Source organism: Salvelinus sp. IW2-2015, linkage group LG13 (assembly GCF_002910315.2).
Source record: "Salvelinus sp. IW2-2015 linkage group LG13, ASM291031v2, whole genome shotgun sequence".
NCBI lineage: Eukaryota > Metazoa > Chordata > Actinopteri > Salmoniformes > Salmonidae > Salvelinus > Salvelinus sp. IW2-2015.
The window spans coordinates 9,774,303-9,791,057 of record NC_036853.1 but is presented as its reverse complement, the minus strand read 5'-3'; the positions used below and the strand labels follow the sequence as shown (position 1 = coordinate 9,791,057).

The 16,755-nt window shown below is 41.3% G+C and overlaps 1 protein-coding gene across 1 annotated transcript; it reads right to left on the bottom strand.

Moving 5' to 3' along the window:
- Positions 1–2,623: 2,623 nt before the first annotated feature.
- Positions 2,624–13,580, bottom strand: LOC111972084 (repulsive guidance molecule B-like). The gene is made up of 3 exons (XM_023998927.2): positions 13,354–13,580; positions 9,962–10,473; positions 2,624–4,326 (listed from the first exon to the last, which is right to left on the bottom strand). The coding sequence occupies exons 1-3, from the start codon at positions 13,445–13,447 to the stop codon at positions 3,628–3,630; spliced, it is 1,305 nt and encodes a 434-aa protein (XP_023854695.1). The 5' UTR covers positions 13,448–13,580; the 3' UTR covers positions 2,624–3,627.
- Between the last annotated feature and the right edge of the window lie 3,175 nt (positions 13,581–16,755).

Genomic DNA, 16,755 nt, shown 5'->3' with positions numbered 1-16,755 from the left:
AGTTGTGATTTAATAGGCCATGAAAAACATGTCAAAAATAATACAAACTTGAGAACTGCCGATACTTGCTGCCGTCCATAAAGGTAGCTGAGCTATGAAACAGGAGTTCCACACTCTCATATAATTAATTATTTACTCCCTAAATGTAAAATGATTGAAGAGAAAGTGCTTTTAAAAGAGATTCTCAGTGTCCACAGTGAATCTCAGCATTTTTGCCTTTAGAAATTGCTTGGAATAAATTGCATACATTGAGAGTCTTGCACCATGTTTTTCAGTATAATCTTGACTGAAGATAATATCACTTTACCAACAATAACTTCACCAGTCTAATATTTAAATAGCACTACAATGCAAAGCGACTTGACATAGAACATTCTGTTGACCTTGTATAATACAGAACTCTATGTCCTTATCAAGGCCAAGTCATTTTCAACTTTGTATAAAAACAGTCATCAATCTAACTATTTATCAATCAAGGAGAGGACTCACATAGCACTATCTATTTATCTTGCCAACTGCTCTGTTAATATCAAATTAATTTCTCCGTCGAGAGTATCAATCACTCAAGGGTTTGTTCTCAACTCATTAGCATTTTAATTGTCCTTGTTTACAGGGGGAATGAAGGGAGACTTGTTGTAGGGTGATGGCCAATCTATATGGCTGAAATGTACAAACCCACTTATGTCAATCCTTTACATAACGTAAGTCTACATGTGTGTACCATTCTGAGCATGCAAGACATCTATTCAAAAGGAACATCTTTTTTAAAGAAAAATATTTTGTAAACGTATTTATTTATTTTTATCTTCTAACCTAATTTGTGTACTGGCTTGTCAGATGTTTAAATGTTTCAAGTTTTCACTATTCTGAGCCCGCATGTCAGTTTTAGTGGCAGTAGTCATGCTGTCACTAGTTCTCCGAGATACGAATCAGGACTGAATCTTGAGAATGTTTAACACCGCTAGGAAAATTGAAATTTCATCTCCCCCCACCATGTTCACAATCAAAGAACAACATGGACAGTCTTAACGCATCTATTTATGGAATGAAAAATGATAAGGCAACTGAAGTGGGAGGGTTGACAAACGTCATGAAAACAGAAAGGGCTGTATAGTGCAGAAAAAGAACCATTAAAGCGTCAATTGGACCCATATAGCCGTCAGCATGTTAACTAGTGCTCTGCCTGCTCGGCTGCCAAGACAACATATCTTGTGACAGGTTTTACAACCCGACACAATTGACTCTCTTCATATTTTTTCCCCTCAGATGATATAAAAAATAAGGGTGATGAAGCAGGCACCCCAAAAACAAAATTATTTAGGGCATCTGTAGTGTGCTAAGAGTATAATGATAAAATGGTGACGCATTTCATAATTTCCCTGCCGTCTCCATACCCTTGTGACTTATTGGAGTATCATCTGAAATGTGCATACTAGTATACAGCAAACAATGTGAGAATATGGCTTAGCCTACATTGCAAAATGAATAAATACTGGAATAAAATACAGCCAGGGCATGCTGACTAGCTAACTGGGAACATTTATGTATCTAACAATGTCCTGTGCTGTCTGTGGTGTATTTATTGTTTTTAAAATACTGTCAAGCACAGGCCAAACCTTGTTTGAAGCCTAGTCTGGCAAACGAGATCAGATTCACTAGCCAGCTCAGCAGTAAGCTACCATTTACACAGAGACCACACAAACACCCCCTACCACTGCACACACACACACACGCATGCACACAAAGAAAGTAGAGCCAGATAGAAGCAGTTAGTTTGGGGACTCTTGAGGAACCCGGCAGGGAATCGGTGGGATAATAACCATGGCAGGTTCTGTATGCAGGAAGAGGGCACCTATAGCCTACAGACTTGGAAAACCTGGATTATTACCATAATATAACCATTGACTATGCTTCTATGAATGGTACTTTCAGAGTGCTATACACACACCCTTCTGTTAACCATATTTTGTAGTTGCCAGTTCAGGAATAGCCTATAAGCCCCTAACAAAAACAAAATGAGGTTCTCTCCTCGCTTGGAGAGAAAACAGTGTCCCTCACTATTTGTCAAATTCAAAATTATTTGGCATAGATCTTGGCATTTAAAAAAATAAAATAAATACTAGTTACCCAATTGGCTTAATCTAAATTAATTTCAGAACTGCTTAAATGTAGATCTCCATTTAATCAACAGGAAAGTGGGCTGGACGGCCTAGGGGGAAAGCCATCAATATCTCTGGCTTGTTCAGTTGGCAAGTAAATCCCTTCCACACGGTCCACGACACAAATGTTCACCTCGTTCAACACAACCTGAACACCTAATGCCTTCATTTTAAATATATCCAGGGTGTTTTTCGAAAGTGTTTCACTTTATCCGAAACTGAGAAGTGGGTCTTATCCATCAGTGGTGCAAAGGCTGTGGCAGTGACAATTTCTTATGTGTTTTATCCCACCAATTCTAGGCATTTTTATTAGTTTCACTCAGAAACAGTCAATGGCCTATGCTAAATCCAAAATACAACCATTTAGGAAAACTCMGAAAATGGACAGATTTGCACTAGCAAAACCCATCTAGTGCAGTACAGCATTGAAAGGTGGATGGAAAAATACCAAACAAACTAAGCCGTGGTGTCCAACACTTTTTAATATGGAAGATGACAGATAAGGTAAAACACATATTAGTTAACATTTCATACAAGAATTTAAAAATACCTAACTAATCACAACAATAAAACATATTACAGTTAAAACATCTATACACAGGCAAATGTACACAATATAAAACATATATATACACTCTTTCAATATATTATTATATAGAGATTTTGTTTCTTTACCTTTAAAAACTGGAAGCCAAGCAGCTTGAAGAGGGAGTGTTTCACCTAACTGATAACTATCACACTTGGATGCAGTGAAAAGTACTGAGAATATCACACTGAAACCAAATACATATGGATAGGTAGTGTTTTCATTTAGTTGTTGGATCATCCCATTTAAGAAACATACATATTTTCAGTAAATATGGCAACACAGAGGAACTAAAAGTGGAGTGTTAACTGTTAGGTGCCAAATGATGATACTGTAAAGATATTGTGTCTTAAATTTCCACAAAGGTCTCGAAACTATAATAGACCATTTTCACAATCTTAAGCCTGATAGGCCTACTTTCTATGATTACGATGTCTGGCAGGGTTGTGTGCATCGTGACGTATTCCCAACAAACATTAAATATTTACAAAGATTATTTTTGATAAGCTGCATTACATCCAGGCTCACAGACGACAACAACAGTGTTATGATGAATTTCACATTTCAAGCATCCTGTAACTGTCTTAATCCAATTTATAAACAGTGTGAAAATGGAAAGAGCATTACGCACTTAACCATCGACAGATCCCACATGATTGCGTGCATTCAGACTCATACTCAATTAAGTGGCAGATGCTGGCAGCCATCATGTATATGGGGGACAAGAAGCATTGGGATCCTTTTTGAGTGTTAAATCCTTCAAATGGTTCAGTGACAGGAAAAGAACCACAACATTCACAAATGCAAAAGAGMAACATCTCTGACTTCTAGGCACTCTGTCCTCAAGCTGGGGTCACTTCAACTTTGAGTCCTATTTTCCCATTACAAAAGCAGCAGAACCAGGAGCAGGAATGTGACCAGACTGGGGGTGGCTGTAGCCAGCATGTGTGGCCCCCCTCTGTTGAGTTGGACACGAGGAGTCCTCGGAGAGTTCTGCTTCAGTTTGCTGGGAGGAAGGGCCTTCAGATCCTCCAGGGCCCCGTAGGCTGCCATGGAGAACTCAGGGTCCCCCGTGGTGAGCAGATCAAACACACAGGACTGGAAGTACACGTCCTCCACCTGCAGGGTCTCCCTGCACTTGGCTGTGGCATGCTCAACTGTGTAGATCTGGTGTGGGGGCAGGAGGGGCCCCAGCTCGGGGTTAGACCCGGAGCCTGGGAGGCGGGGGTGAAGAGGCTGGCGCCCCAGCATGTGCTCCTTGATGAGCTCGTTGCGCGGGCATCCATGCAGACAGAGCTGCAGCCCACTGTTCTCCTCAGAAAAGTCAAGGGTGTCCTCCGGCATGCGGATGGCAAAGGTAAGGTAGCGGCCCACCCGGCGCACTATGATGGACGTCCCGATGTAGCGGGCCTGGATCTTCACCAGGCGTCCCCCGGAGTCGCCCTTCTCTACGATCCACAGACTGCCGCCCTCCCCGCCACTCCGTGTGCCATCCTGGAAGGCAGAGGGTAGGTCCTCTGTGGTGGCCTGGTACACCTTCTGCTCCGTACAGCCATGGTACGACTTGAAGATCACCGTTATCTGGAAGACACAAACAAAGAGATGCCAGTGAATGAAAGTCCATTCCTGATTTAAAACTTCTTATGGCTGGGGGTAGTATTGAGTAGCTTGGATGAATAAGGTGCCCAGAGTAAACTGCCTGCTACTCTGGCCCAGAAGCTAAGATATGCACATTATTAGTAGATTTGGATAGAAAACACTCTGAAGTTTCTAAAACTGTTTGAATGATGTCTGTGAGTATAACAGAACTCATATAGCAGGCAAAAACCTGAGAAAAAAATCCAACCATGAAGTGGGAAATCTGAGGTTTGTAGGTTTGCCTATCCAATATACAGTGTCTATGGGGTCATATTGCACTTCCTACCTTTGATGATCTTCATCAGAATGCACTCCCAGGAATCCTAGTTCCACAATAACTTGTTGTTTTGTTCGATAATGTCCATTATTTATGTCCAAGTAGCGACTTTGTTAGCGCGTTTAGTACACACATCCAAACGCTCGTGCAGGTCCAGGTGAACGTCGGACGAAAACATCAAAAAGTTATATTACAGTTTGAATAAACTTGTCAAACTAACTATAGAATCAATCTTTAGGATGTTGTTATCTTAAATATTCAATAACGTTCCAACCGGAGAACTCCTTTGTGTCTGTAGAAGTAATGGAACACAAGTGGATATCATTTGGAATGCGCGTGACTAGGACCTGGCACTCTGCCAGACCACTGACTAAAACAGCTCCCATCCGGCTCAACATCACAGTAGAAGCTTCATTCAACGCTCTACAGACTGTTGACATCTAGTGGAAGGCGTAGGAAGTGCAAACAGATCCATATCCCACTGGGATTTCAATAGGCGATGAGTTGAAAATCGACCAGCCTCGGAATTCCCACTTCCTGTTTGGGTTTTTGCCTGCCATATGAGTTCTGTTATACTCACAGACATCATTCAAACAGTTTTAGAAAAGTCAGAGTGTTTTCTATCCAATAGTAATAATACTATGCATATATTAGCATCTGGGACAGAGTAGGAGGCAGTTCACTTTGGGCACGCTATTCATCCAAAGTGAAAATGCTGCCCCCTATCCCTAAGTTCCATGTATAATACTTGTATCTTTTATCAATGTTTATTATGAGTATTTCTGTAAATTGATGTGGCTCTCTGCAAAATCACCAGATGTTTTGGAGGCAAAACATTACTGAACATAACGCGCCAATGTAAACTAAGATTTTTGGATATAAATATGAACTTTATCRAACAAAACATACATGTATTGTGTAACATGAAGTCCTATGAGTGTCATCTGATGAAGATCAAAGGTTAGTGATTCATTTTATCTCTATTTCTGCTTTTTGTGACTCCTCTCTTTGGCTGGAAAAATGGCTGTGTTTTTCTGTGACTAGGTACTGACCTAACATAATCAGATGGTGTGCTTTCGTCGTATAGGCTATTTGAAATCGTACACTGTGGTGGGATTAACAACAACTTTATCTTTAAAATGGTGTAAAATGCTTGTATGTTTGAGGAATTCTAATTATGAGATTTCTGTTTTGAATTTGGTGCCCTGCACTTTCACTGGCTGTTGTCAAGTTGATCCCGTTAACGGGATCTCAGCCATAAGAAGTTATTAATTGGAGGAAATTCAATTAACATCTACCCTTCTACTCTTTCAATAGTACTGAATGAAGGTCAAATCTTTTGAAAGTTGTGTTCTGTATACCGGTACACAGATTACTAATAGGTCTACTAAGCAGCAGAACCATCAGAAGCATTCAAAAGGTGTAATACCATGTTGAGCCACAGTATGTCAGCAGGACCTTCACTTTTTATGACATGGGGAACAGTTCATTTCAAAGTTTGAAAACTCAAATTCCTGTCTTTCTCTTGGAAAAGGTATAAAACTATTGTGTAATCTGAAGGAAGGAAAGCACCGTGAGTAGAAATATTCATTATGCTCTTTATTTTACAGTAAATATGGACTAGAAAACATCACTAACACATAGATGATGTCTTGGCTCACCAATTTAGAGATAATCAACCCCAAAGAAACAACTAGGCCTTCTCAATATGTGCCTTCTAAAACAAATATCAATGTAAATGTCATAAACCATTGCATATGTATGGCTCCATACTTTTTCTTGAGAGAGTGCAGGATCAAACAAACCCAGCTGTCTGATAGACCCATAAATCAGAAATACCTTCCACTACAACTGCCACAGGGTCTGGACAACTCTGGAGTCATGTCTAGATTTTTTGTAGTAGGCCGACATGTCATCAAAGCTGTTCGTAAAAGAGGTGGCTATGGTTAACTTTACAGTTAAGGGGATACCGTTTTTGATGAACGATTTCCTTTCTCTACTGTAACAGTTGAAAATGACCCCATTTCAAGCGGACGGTGAGGGCATGCGGGTGTTGGCACCGGCGCCCTGACTTACAGCTTTGTATTTTTCCCCTCATATGCACTCAAAACTATTTTAAATAATTGGGTCTGAAATCTGTTCAAACAGTTCTCTTTTTAGTAGTCTTTGGATTACTTTGAAAACGCATATGCAATCTAGCGAAGGTTATTTACTAAAATCCTTGAGGTTCATGGATTTCAACAAACTCTGATATGAAAGAAAGTTGCAGACCACAGTTAGTATAACTTTGTTTTTATAGAATCTAGCCTATATGATTTGGCCTAGGCCAATTTCTATTGGTCTTCTCATAGTCTGGCTAGTCCAAAACCAAATCGTTGGTGCTGTTGCTTGTAATTCACATGGAGCTGAAAATAACAGTACTGATAAAAATAGATTATCTTAGAAAAAAAGCAAATGTGGCAAGGTGGGCTAGCACTAGTAGAATTGATAGGCCTACTTTTTTGTGTCTACCAAGTGTTGTATTCATCTAGTGCATATCTACAAATAATACATTGAGCTCCAAGTATGGTCTTCAGTATAAATATAGCCAAAGAACCAGACTTAAATTCAGATTTCAGGGATCAGATTATATTATGAAAAGCCAAACTCAATCAGTAGAATCAAAAATATGCTGCTTCTACCAAAAAACGTAGTTATTTATCCAAATAATTCCATATTTACACAAAAAGATCTGTTAATTATTTGACTAGAGAGCTGAAAAAGGTTATCCAATTGTGGGAGAGGAAAATGTTTGAGCAAGCGTTAATTTTTACATTTAAGTCATTTAGCAGACGCTCTTATCCAGAGCGACTTACAAATTGGTGCATTCACCTTATGATATCCAGTGGAACAACCACTTTACAATAGTGCATCTAACTCATTTAAGGGGGAGGGGGGGGGGTTAGGAGGATTACTTTATCCTATCCTAGGTATTCCTTAAAGAGGTGGGGTTTCAGGTGTCTCCGGAAGGTGGTGATTGACTCCGCTGACCTGGCGTCGTGAGGGAGTTTGTTCCACCATTGGGGTGCCAGTTAATCACTACCATATGACTACCCATGTGTTAAAGATAAAGCGCTCAAGCATGTCCCTGATCCTACCCCACTGTCACGATAGTCATAATAACTGAACCAAAGCGCAGCGTGATCTGGGTTCCACATCTTTTATTTCTATGTGAAACTCAAAGCAAAACAAAACAATAAATGAATAAATGAAACGTGAAGAAAAATGCAGTGCTCACAGGCACTACACAAAAACAAGATCCCACAAAGGGGAAATGGCTGCCTAAATATGATCCCCAATCAGAGACAACGATAAACAGCTGCCTCTGATTGGGAACCATACCAGGCCAACATAGAAATATAATTTTCTAGATGACCCACCCTAGTCACACCCCGACCTAACCAACATAGAGAATAAAAAGCTCTCTATGGTCAGGGTGTGACACCCACTGAATGACCCAGTCTTTCCACTAGTGTCTGGAAGAGGAAGGTCAGAGGTAGGGTCCCTGGAGGCAGTAGAGACAGATTGAATCCTAACTTGAGATAATATTTCTATATATTGAACCATCTCCCTTTGACTTCAATGTATGACATACATTACCAGTCAAAGGTTTGGACATACSTACTCATTCAAGAGATATCTTTATTTTTACTATTTTCTACATTGTAGCATAATAGTGAAGACATCAAAAACAATGAAATAACACATATGGAATCATGTATTAACCAAAAAAGTGTTAAACAAATCAAAATATTATGTACATTTTATATTCTTCAAAGTAGACACCCTTTGCCTTGATGACAGCTTTGCACACTCTTGGCATTCTCTCAACCAGCTTCATGAGGAATGCTTTTCCAACAGTCTTGAAGGAGTTCCCACATATACTGAGCACTTGTTGGCTACTTTTCCTTCACTCCGCGGTCCAACTCATCCCAAACCATCTCAATTGGGTCGAGGTCGGGTGATTGTGGAGGCCAGGTCATCTGATGCAGCACTATATCACCGTACTTCTTGGACAAATAGCCCTTACACAGCCTGTAGATGTGTTGGGTCATTGTCCCGGAGAAAAACAAATGATAGTCCTACTAAGCGCAAACCAGATGGGATAGAGTATCGCTGCAGAATGCTGTAGTAGCCATGCCGGTTAAGTGTGCCTTGAATTCTAAATAAATCACAGACAGTGTCACCAGCAAAACACCCCCACACCGCCTCCTCCATGCTTCATGGTTGGAACCACACATGCGGAGATCATCCGTGCACCAATTCTGCGTCTCACAAAGACATGGTGCTTGGAACCAAAAATCTCAAATTTGGAATCATCAGCCCAAAGGACAGATTTCCACCGGTCTAATGTTCATTACCTGTGTTTCTTGGCCCAAGCAAGTCTCTTCTTATTATTGGTGTCCTTTAGTAGTGGTTTCTTTGCAGCAATTCAGCCATAAAGGCCTGATTCACGCCATCTCCTCTTAACAGTTGATGTTGAGATGTGTCTGTTACTTGAGCTCTGTGAAGCATTTATTTGGGCTGCAATCTGAGGTGCAGTTAACTCTAATGAACCTTTCCTCTGCAGCAGAGGTAACTCGGTTTTCCTTCCTGTGGCGGTCCTCATGAGAGCCAGTTTCATCATAGCGCTTTATGGTTTTTGCAACTGCACTCAAAGTTATTGACATTTTCTGGATTTACTGACCTTCATGTCTTAAAGTAATGATGGACTGTAGTTTCTCTTTGCTTATTTGAGCTGTTGGACTTGGTCTTTTACCTATTAAGGCAATCTTCTGTATACCACCCCAACCTTGTCACAACACAACTGATTGGCTCAAACGCATWAAAAAAAAAAAGAWTTCCACAAATTACCTTTTAACAAGGCACACCTGTTAATTGAAATCCATTCCAGGTGACTACCTCATGAAGCTGGTTGAGAGAATGCCAAGACTGTGCAAAGCTGTCATCAAGGAAAAGGATGGCTACTTTGAAGAAACTTAAATATAAAATATATTTTGATCTGTTTAACTCTTTTTTGGTTACTACATGATTCCATATGTATTATTTCATAGTTTTAATGTCTTCACAATTATTCTACAACGTAGAAAATAGTAAAAATAAAGAAAAACCCTTGAATGAGTACGTATGTCCAAACGTTTGACTGGTACTGTACATTAAAAGTTCAAGTATCTTTGTTATGATTGAGCCCTAAGTTTTTCAGTGTTTTAATGACATTACTGTCAGCAACATGACCAGATGTGAACCCATAGCACAGCTTACCTTGCTGGTGGCGGTGGCACTGGAGCCCAGGACAACAGGCACGTTAGTCACCTGCACTGACAGGTAGCGGTTATCGATGAGAGGCCATGCCCCCTCCACCTTGCACGTCTGGAACTCGTCGCGGAACGTCCGCAGGTGTGGGTCCCCGAATAATCCACAGTGGGCGTACTTTTCCCCCTGGCCTGCGGGGCCCAAGGCCAGCACACGGCTCTCGTAGTCGCATAGCTCGGACACGGCCGGCCTGGAGGTGCTGGTGGCCTTGGCCGAGGAGGTGGGCCCGTCGCTGGAGCAGTTTTGCTGGGAGAAGAGCTCCTTGATGCGGAACACAGCTGAGTGGTAGACCAGGTCGCCCCTGCAGCTGCGCGCCGTGCGTCGGGTACACAGGGCGTAGGCGCGCAGGGCGATGCAGTAGTCCACATCGGACAGGGAGTCCTCTTGGAGACCACTAGAGGGCGAGGTAGAGGCCACGTACTCCGCATTGCAGCGCTGGATACGACACTGCTGGCAGTGTGCTGTGGGGAGAGGAAACAGTAGGCAGGTGTTACATGTTGATCATCGCTAAAGTTGCCAACAACCCCCCCAATAACAGGTGACCAGAAACATTAGAGGGAAAGTATTTTATTTAGAATTTGAACCATTCATGTGTAAGTCAAAGCGAAGATATAGCTAGGCCTAGTTCATGGTAGTGKATACGAATGTGTTTTGTGTCTCAACTCATTGTAAGAATGAACATTGATAATGAAAAAACTGCGTAACACAACTGTAACGACCATATAATAAAATAAAAAAAAGTCCAATAGAAATCACTCTTATTAGTTTGTTCACTGCCTAATAACTTTGTTATAGTGAATTTTCAGGGTCTAAACACGTTAGCTGTACAGCCTAGCTACGTGCAGCAGGACAGCCAAACTTTTCCACCTATGGAGTTTACGTCAATAAAGAGCTCATTAAAACCCAACTACACCAGCCCACACGGGAATGGTCAGTCAAAACATATTTCCCTCAACTCACCCTCACTGAAATAACACAGTGCTTCACTGCTGGAGGAAGCCAATCTGTGTAGTTTGCTTAAGGGTGTTGAATATGGTTTGGCTGTTGCTGGGTCAATATGGGGGGCATTAAGGAGCATGGCACATGACCACTGTATACGAGGCTGAATTCAGACCCAAGAGGAACTGCACAAAGAGCCATGCTTGTTCAGCATTGAGCAACAGCTGGCCAAAGATGTTGGGAGTGTATACATTTGGCACTTCCTGTGTGAAGTTATTACTCAGTACTGTGCATCTGTCAGTGAATATGTTGGGGGCGACAAGGAGACTATGTATTCCAATGTTTGATGTTTTGAGAATATTATAGTCTTATCTTGAAGCTCTAGATGCCAGGTGCATTTGCATTACATCAACTTATTGCCTGTGCAAGTGTCATAAGATGTCACAGACATAACACACACTTAAATAAACAGCCCAATAAGACTGAAAACATAAATATAAACAATATTTTTTATCAACATTGAAAGAAGATCTGACATAGGCTAATCAACAAGTCCTCCAAACTGTTTTAAATCCAACGGGCATAATGAACTTGCCAATAATAAAAACATTGAAATATTTTTCCCCAGACAGTTCGAAAAGATCCTTGGTTGCAAACTGTGTGCATACATTCTCTAGTAACTGAAGCCCACATGGGTCTTGGCAACTGTTAATCAAAACTGAGATGAGTGTGAGAGGTCAACTCAGAAGCATTCTACCATCCCTCGTCTGATTTCCGCCAATGATCTCCCTGCAAGCACTGGGGTCACCAAACTCGGTTATGATTGTTCATTTTTGACAATCACGGCAGATAGAGCTATAAACAACCATATCTATCTTTAAAGGCTCTTTATGGCCAGCCTTTGACAAGAGGCAACGTGACAACCATGTGCGGAAAACATGGGAAAGGATTAAGAAGAGAATAGGACGAATTTGCATTTATAACAACATATTTCAATAGGCTTGAGAACAATTTAAGGGAAACAAAATAAACTGAAATAATCTGTGGAATAGAGGATGGCTTTAGTATGTAAACAAGGCAAGCATGGCATATCCAGTTTTATAAGAATGATCATCATCCTGCTATGTACATGTATACACCCAAAATGCACAATAACCTTGTCATAGCAGTCTACCACATTATGGGGAAGTAATAAGTTAACTGGGGATGATTAATGGACAATGAATATTCCATGATTATTATGCTGAACTACATTGAAATTGATTCAACTATCACTAACAACATAGGCTACTGTTTTGCAATGCGTAAACGTCGCTAATTGATATCCATTAAATTAGAATTCATGGCGCCCAACTTTATGTGAAGTGTATCTAATGATCTATGGAGAAAAGCATCAACACGTTACACATTCACGTCTCAACGCCCCATTGATTTGTTGACCTTCCCATTTCTACCACTCTTTTGTGAGTGAAACTTGTGTAGGTAATATTATGCGAGTTTTCAAAGACGTTCAAATGTAATTTAAAGTCAAAAAGCAAATCACCCCACATACACACTTTGTTTCGTTAGTTAGATGCATGTTTTGGTAACAAAGCACCCAAACGTCTGACGATGTATCGCGCATGCACACAACAAAGCTCAGGCAAAAAAAAAAGTCTAGTTACTGTACGATGGACACATTCAGAGGCCGAGAAGTCTGACATCATGCCATGCATGGTAACAAATTAAGCATGAACAAAACACCATCTAACGTTTAATTTTACAAGGTAAACTAGTCACGGCATTAACAGTTGGTTAGCGTGTTACGTGTTAAAACGTATTAGCAATGTGTTGCTACTTTGTACAAACAACATGTTTGAATACAACGTGAATAGGTTATCAAGCCAAATGCTAACGATCTTTATTAGCGGACTTCTACAAGCTCGAACTTTATTCAAGACTTTGTGTGTGAATATAGTATCGATAAAGTACTACGATCGTGAAAAAAAATACATAAATGAAGACTGTTCGTGATTCATGTTACTTGACGGATTTAGCGAATGTAGCTAAAAGTTCGACCGAAGTAGCTCGTGTTGTCTAGCTAGCCAGCTAACTAGCAACAGCAGCCTGTTGGTTCGCGACGATGGCTGCTAGTTAGCCTGGTATAGGCCAATGACTACCGTTATATTTGAAGGTCTAGGCACACAGCAAAAGACCGCTGATGACCGATTTAACGTGTAGCTATTTACAAAACACACTGCCATATTTTAGTTCATAAATATTTAAGAAAGCGAGTTTTTGTGAACAAGTCTGGCTCATCTCGCACCATTTAGCACAGCCAAGAAAGTTTTCCATCATCCATTCGGGGTGCGGGGAAAATGTTTTGCATGCACACAGGAGAACATATATGAATGTTGCCTTACCTGGTCTGAGCAGCAGCGAAAGTAAAGCCATCGTAAAAGTAATATAATTCCAAAGCTGCCGCTTAGCCAAGTTTTGAGGTCCGCTTCTCCCCATGCCAATCCATTCAGTTAGAATGGAGTTCTTCGACTGCTGCTCGTCGACGCTGTAGCTGCGGGAAATTAGACAAAAATTCGTATCTTTCCCCTGCGCTGTCTTTCAAAAGGGGTCTAGTCTTCAGGGCGGCTCTACGTGGGAGGGGTCTAACAGAGTAGACGGGGATCAGAGGTGGTTGTTCGCCAATGAAACACTAATTATTCGTTAACCACTTGATATTTACATAAGCGGTTTGTGGCAATCATGGAACATTGGGACCAAGCCAATGGAAAGTGTTTCTAAAGACAATGAAGGCGGTGCAAAATATTTGTTGTGTAGTATTTGGGAGGGAGTTAAAATAATATGTAGCCGGTCAGGAAAGTGTGATGATGAAAATTATAGTTTTTCTCACATCTAAATATAGCATGATTTTTTTGCAGCCAACGTGATTTCTCTCAAGCCTGAAATAGTGAACCTCTTTCTGTGGATGGTTTGAGATAGGAGTTGTAGCTATGTCCACATAGCATGCCCCTCTGCACTATAACGCATTCAGCTGTGGCAGTTGTCCTGTTTGAGCTCCCTGGGTCTCAACAGAGCTGCGGAGCAAATTGCCCAATGCAAACAATCGTGTTGTTTCTCTGCTCTAAGCATTACATTACTTTCTCCACCCGCTGAAGAAAATTCTCACCCAGGATGACAATGGTGTCATTAATGTCTAGCTTTGCTATTCATGCTAGGTGTTACATGGTAGTAAACGACCCTAGGTTTGAATACAGATGTGTCACATATATCAGCATGAATGCATAAAGGGAGTGATCTTCAAGATACTTTTGTCACGCTGAAGCTTTGTAAGGAGAGGCAGGTCACGTCATACACGTCCAGAGGTGACCTGTGTTAATGTGTGCACACATATGGATTTGCATGTGGAAAATTCTAAGGTAGTGTAACGGATGTGAAATGGCTAGCTAGTTAGCGGTGGTGCGCGCTAATAGCCTTTCAATCGGTGACGTCACTTGCTCTGAGACCTTGAAGTAGTGGTTCCCCTTGCTCTGCAAGAGCCGCGGCCTTTGTGGAGCGATGGGTAACGATGCTTCGTGGGTGACTGTTGTTGATGTGTGCAGAGGGTCCCTGGTTCGCGCCCGAGGGGACGGACTAAAGTTAAACTGTTACATTGCAACAGCATCAATGTAACAGTTTAACTTTTATGGCGTCGTTATGCATCGTTACCCATCACTCCACAAAGGCCGCGGCTCTTGCAGAGCAAGGGGAACCACTACTTCAAGGTCTCAGAACAAGTGACGTCACCGATTGAAAGGCTATTAGCGCGCACCACCGCTAACTAGCTAGCCATTTCACATCCGTTACAGTAACAATGATGCTGAAATGTACACTACATGGCCAAAAGTATGTGAACACCCATTCAATTTAGTGGATTTGGTTATTTCAGCCACACCTGTTGCTGACGGGCTCCCGAGTGGCACAGCTGTCTAAGGCACTGCACCCCAGTGCTAGAGGCATYACTATAGACACCCTCGTTCAAATCCAGGCTGTATCACAACCGGACGTGATTGGGAGTCCCATAGGGCGGCGCACAATTGGCCCAGCGTTGTCGGGGTTTGGCCAGTGTAGGCTGTCATTGTAAATAAGAATTTGTTCTTAACTGACTTGCCTAGTAAACATTAAAAAAATACTTGTAAGTAAAAACATAGTTCTGTTTTTAAATATTTATTAACTAATTTCCAGATATCTTCTAAATTACCCACAATGCACTATTTCTCAACGTTATATGGAGAATCTACTCTGTGCTACCGAGTTCGAATGCTAGCTCGTTAGCTAGCTCAAGCTGGCTAATGTTAGCCACTAGCCATGCTAGCCACACAAGCTCACAGAACGGGACCGAGTGCTGAAGCATGTAGTGCGTACAAACTGTCCTTCGTTGCAACACTCGCTACCGATTTCCAAACTGCCTCTGGAAGCAACATCAGCACAAGAACTGTTTGTCGAGAGCTTAATGAAATGGGTTTCCATGGCCGAGCAGCCGCGCACAAGCCTAAGATCACCATGCGCAATGCCAAGCATCGGCTGGAGTGGTGTATAGCTCGACTCAATTGGACTCTGGAGCAGTGCAAACGTGTTCTCTGGATTGATGAAGCACGCTTCACCTTCTGGCAGTTAGACGGACGAATCTGTAACATTTTCAGTGGAAATAGTCATCTTTGTGCATAGACTTGGTTTGTTTAACTTTGCTGTCCTTGGTTTTTGTTTGGCATACATTTTAAATTGAGAAGTCTCAGCATCACTCTGTTATTATGGAATTGCTCATATGTTACCCTGGATGTTGTTTCATACCGGAGGTCACTAAGCATTGCCAGAGATGGTAAATCTGGTCAATWTGTGGCATTTCCCCCTTAGTATTACATCTCTATAAAGATGAACAGCTTGTCACTTGAACACACACAATACAGGAGAGAAACTTTTCCATTAATTATTTTCTCTCAGCTAACCTCTGCTATTATTTTTTCCATTACATTTTCAGTTAGCAACTTGTATGTTACTCCTCCATTTGTGGCCAACTTTCCATCCCTTGCCTCGAACGACRCTGCGTCTTTCATTTGCACAGCTGCAAAGCCGGGCCACCTGTACAGAGCAGCGCTTAAAGAATCAGTGGGTTTTGATGCATGACCACCACAGTGTTTCTGTGGTTCTCGTGTCATGTGATTGTACATTTTTTTATGGACAACCAATTACCCAATCAAATATTGGTGTAAAGAAGATCAACAATCATACTCTGCATAATTTCTTAATTGGGTTTAAAACGGAATTAACTCGGACAATTTGTACATTCTGTGCATCGGCGACATACCTCTTCTGACTTTATTAGAAGCAACTGAACTTAGACAGGTATTGGATCACTGGTTTATCTTTACACATGATGGCTCCTCTGGCCCACACAATTGTGTGATTCAGGTGCTGTGTCAGTCTTGTGAAAGGTCCTCACAGTCCTTGTCGATGTGGGGTTGATATACAGTGCCTTCGCAAAGTATTCAGACTGCTTGACTTTTTCCACATTTTGTTGCATTACAGCTTTATTCTAAAATGGGTGAAAGAAAAAAAATCCCTCCGCAATCTACACACAATATCCCATAATGACAAAGCCAAAACCACTTTTTAGAAATGTTTGCACATTAAAAAAAAATCTTATTTACATAAGTATTCAGCCCCTTTGCGATGAGAATCAAAATTGAGCTCAGGTGCATCCTGTTTTCCATTAATCATCCTTGAGATAATTCTAAAACTTGATTGGAGTTCACCTGTGGTAAATTCAAATG

What these genes read in the sequence shown, in the direction of transcription:
- LOC111972084 (XM_023998927.2), bottom strand. Translation starts at nt 13,447, where the DNA reads ATGGGGAGAAGCGGACCTCAAAACTTGGCTAAGCGGCAGCTTTGGAAT. An exon ending in TTCGCTGCTGCTCAGACCAG is followed by an intron (nt 10,474 to 13,353) that starts GTAAGGCAACAT and finishes CTCTCCCCACAG; the next exon opens with CACACTGCCAGCAGTGTCGT. An exon ending in GTGCCACCGCCACCAGCAAG is followed by an intron (nt 4,327 to 9,961) that starts GTAAGCTGTGCT and finishes TGTGTCTTCCAG; the next exon opens with ATAACGGTGATCTTCAAGTC.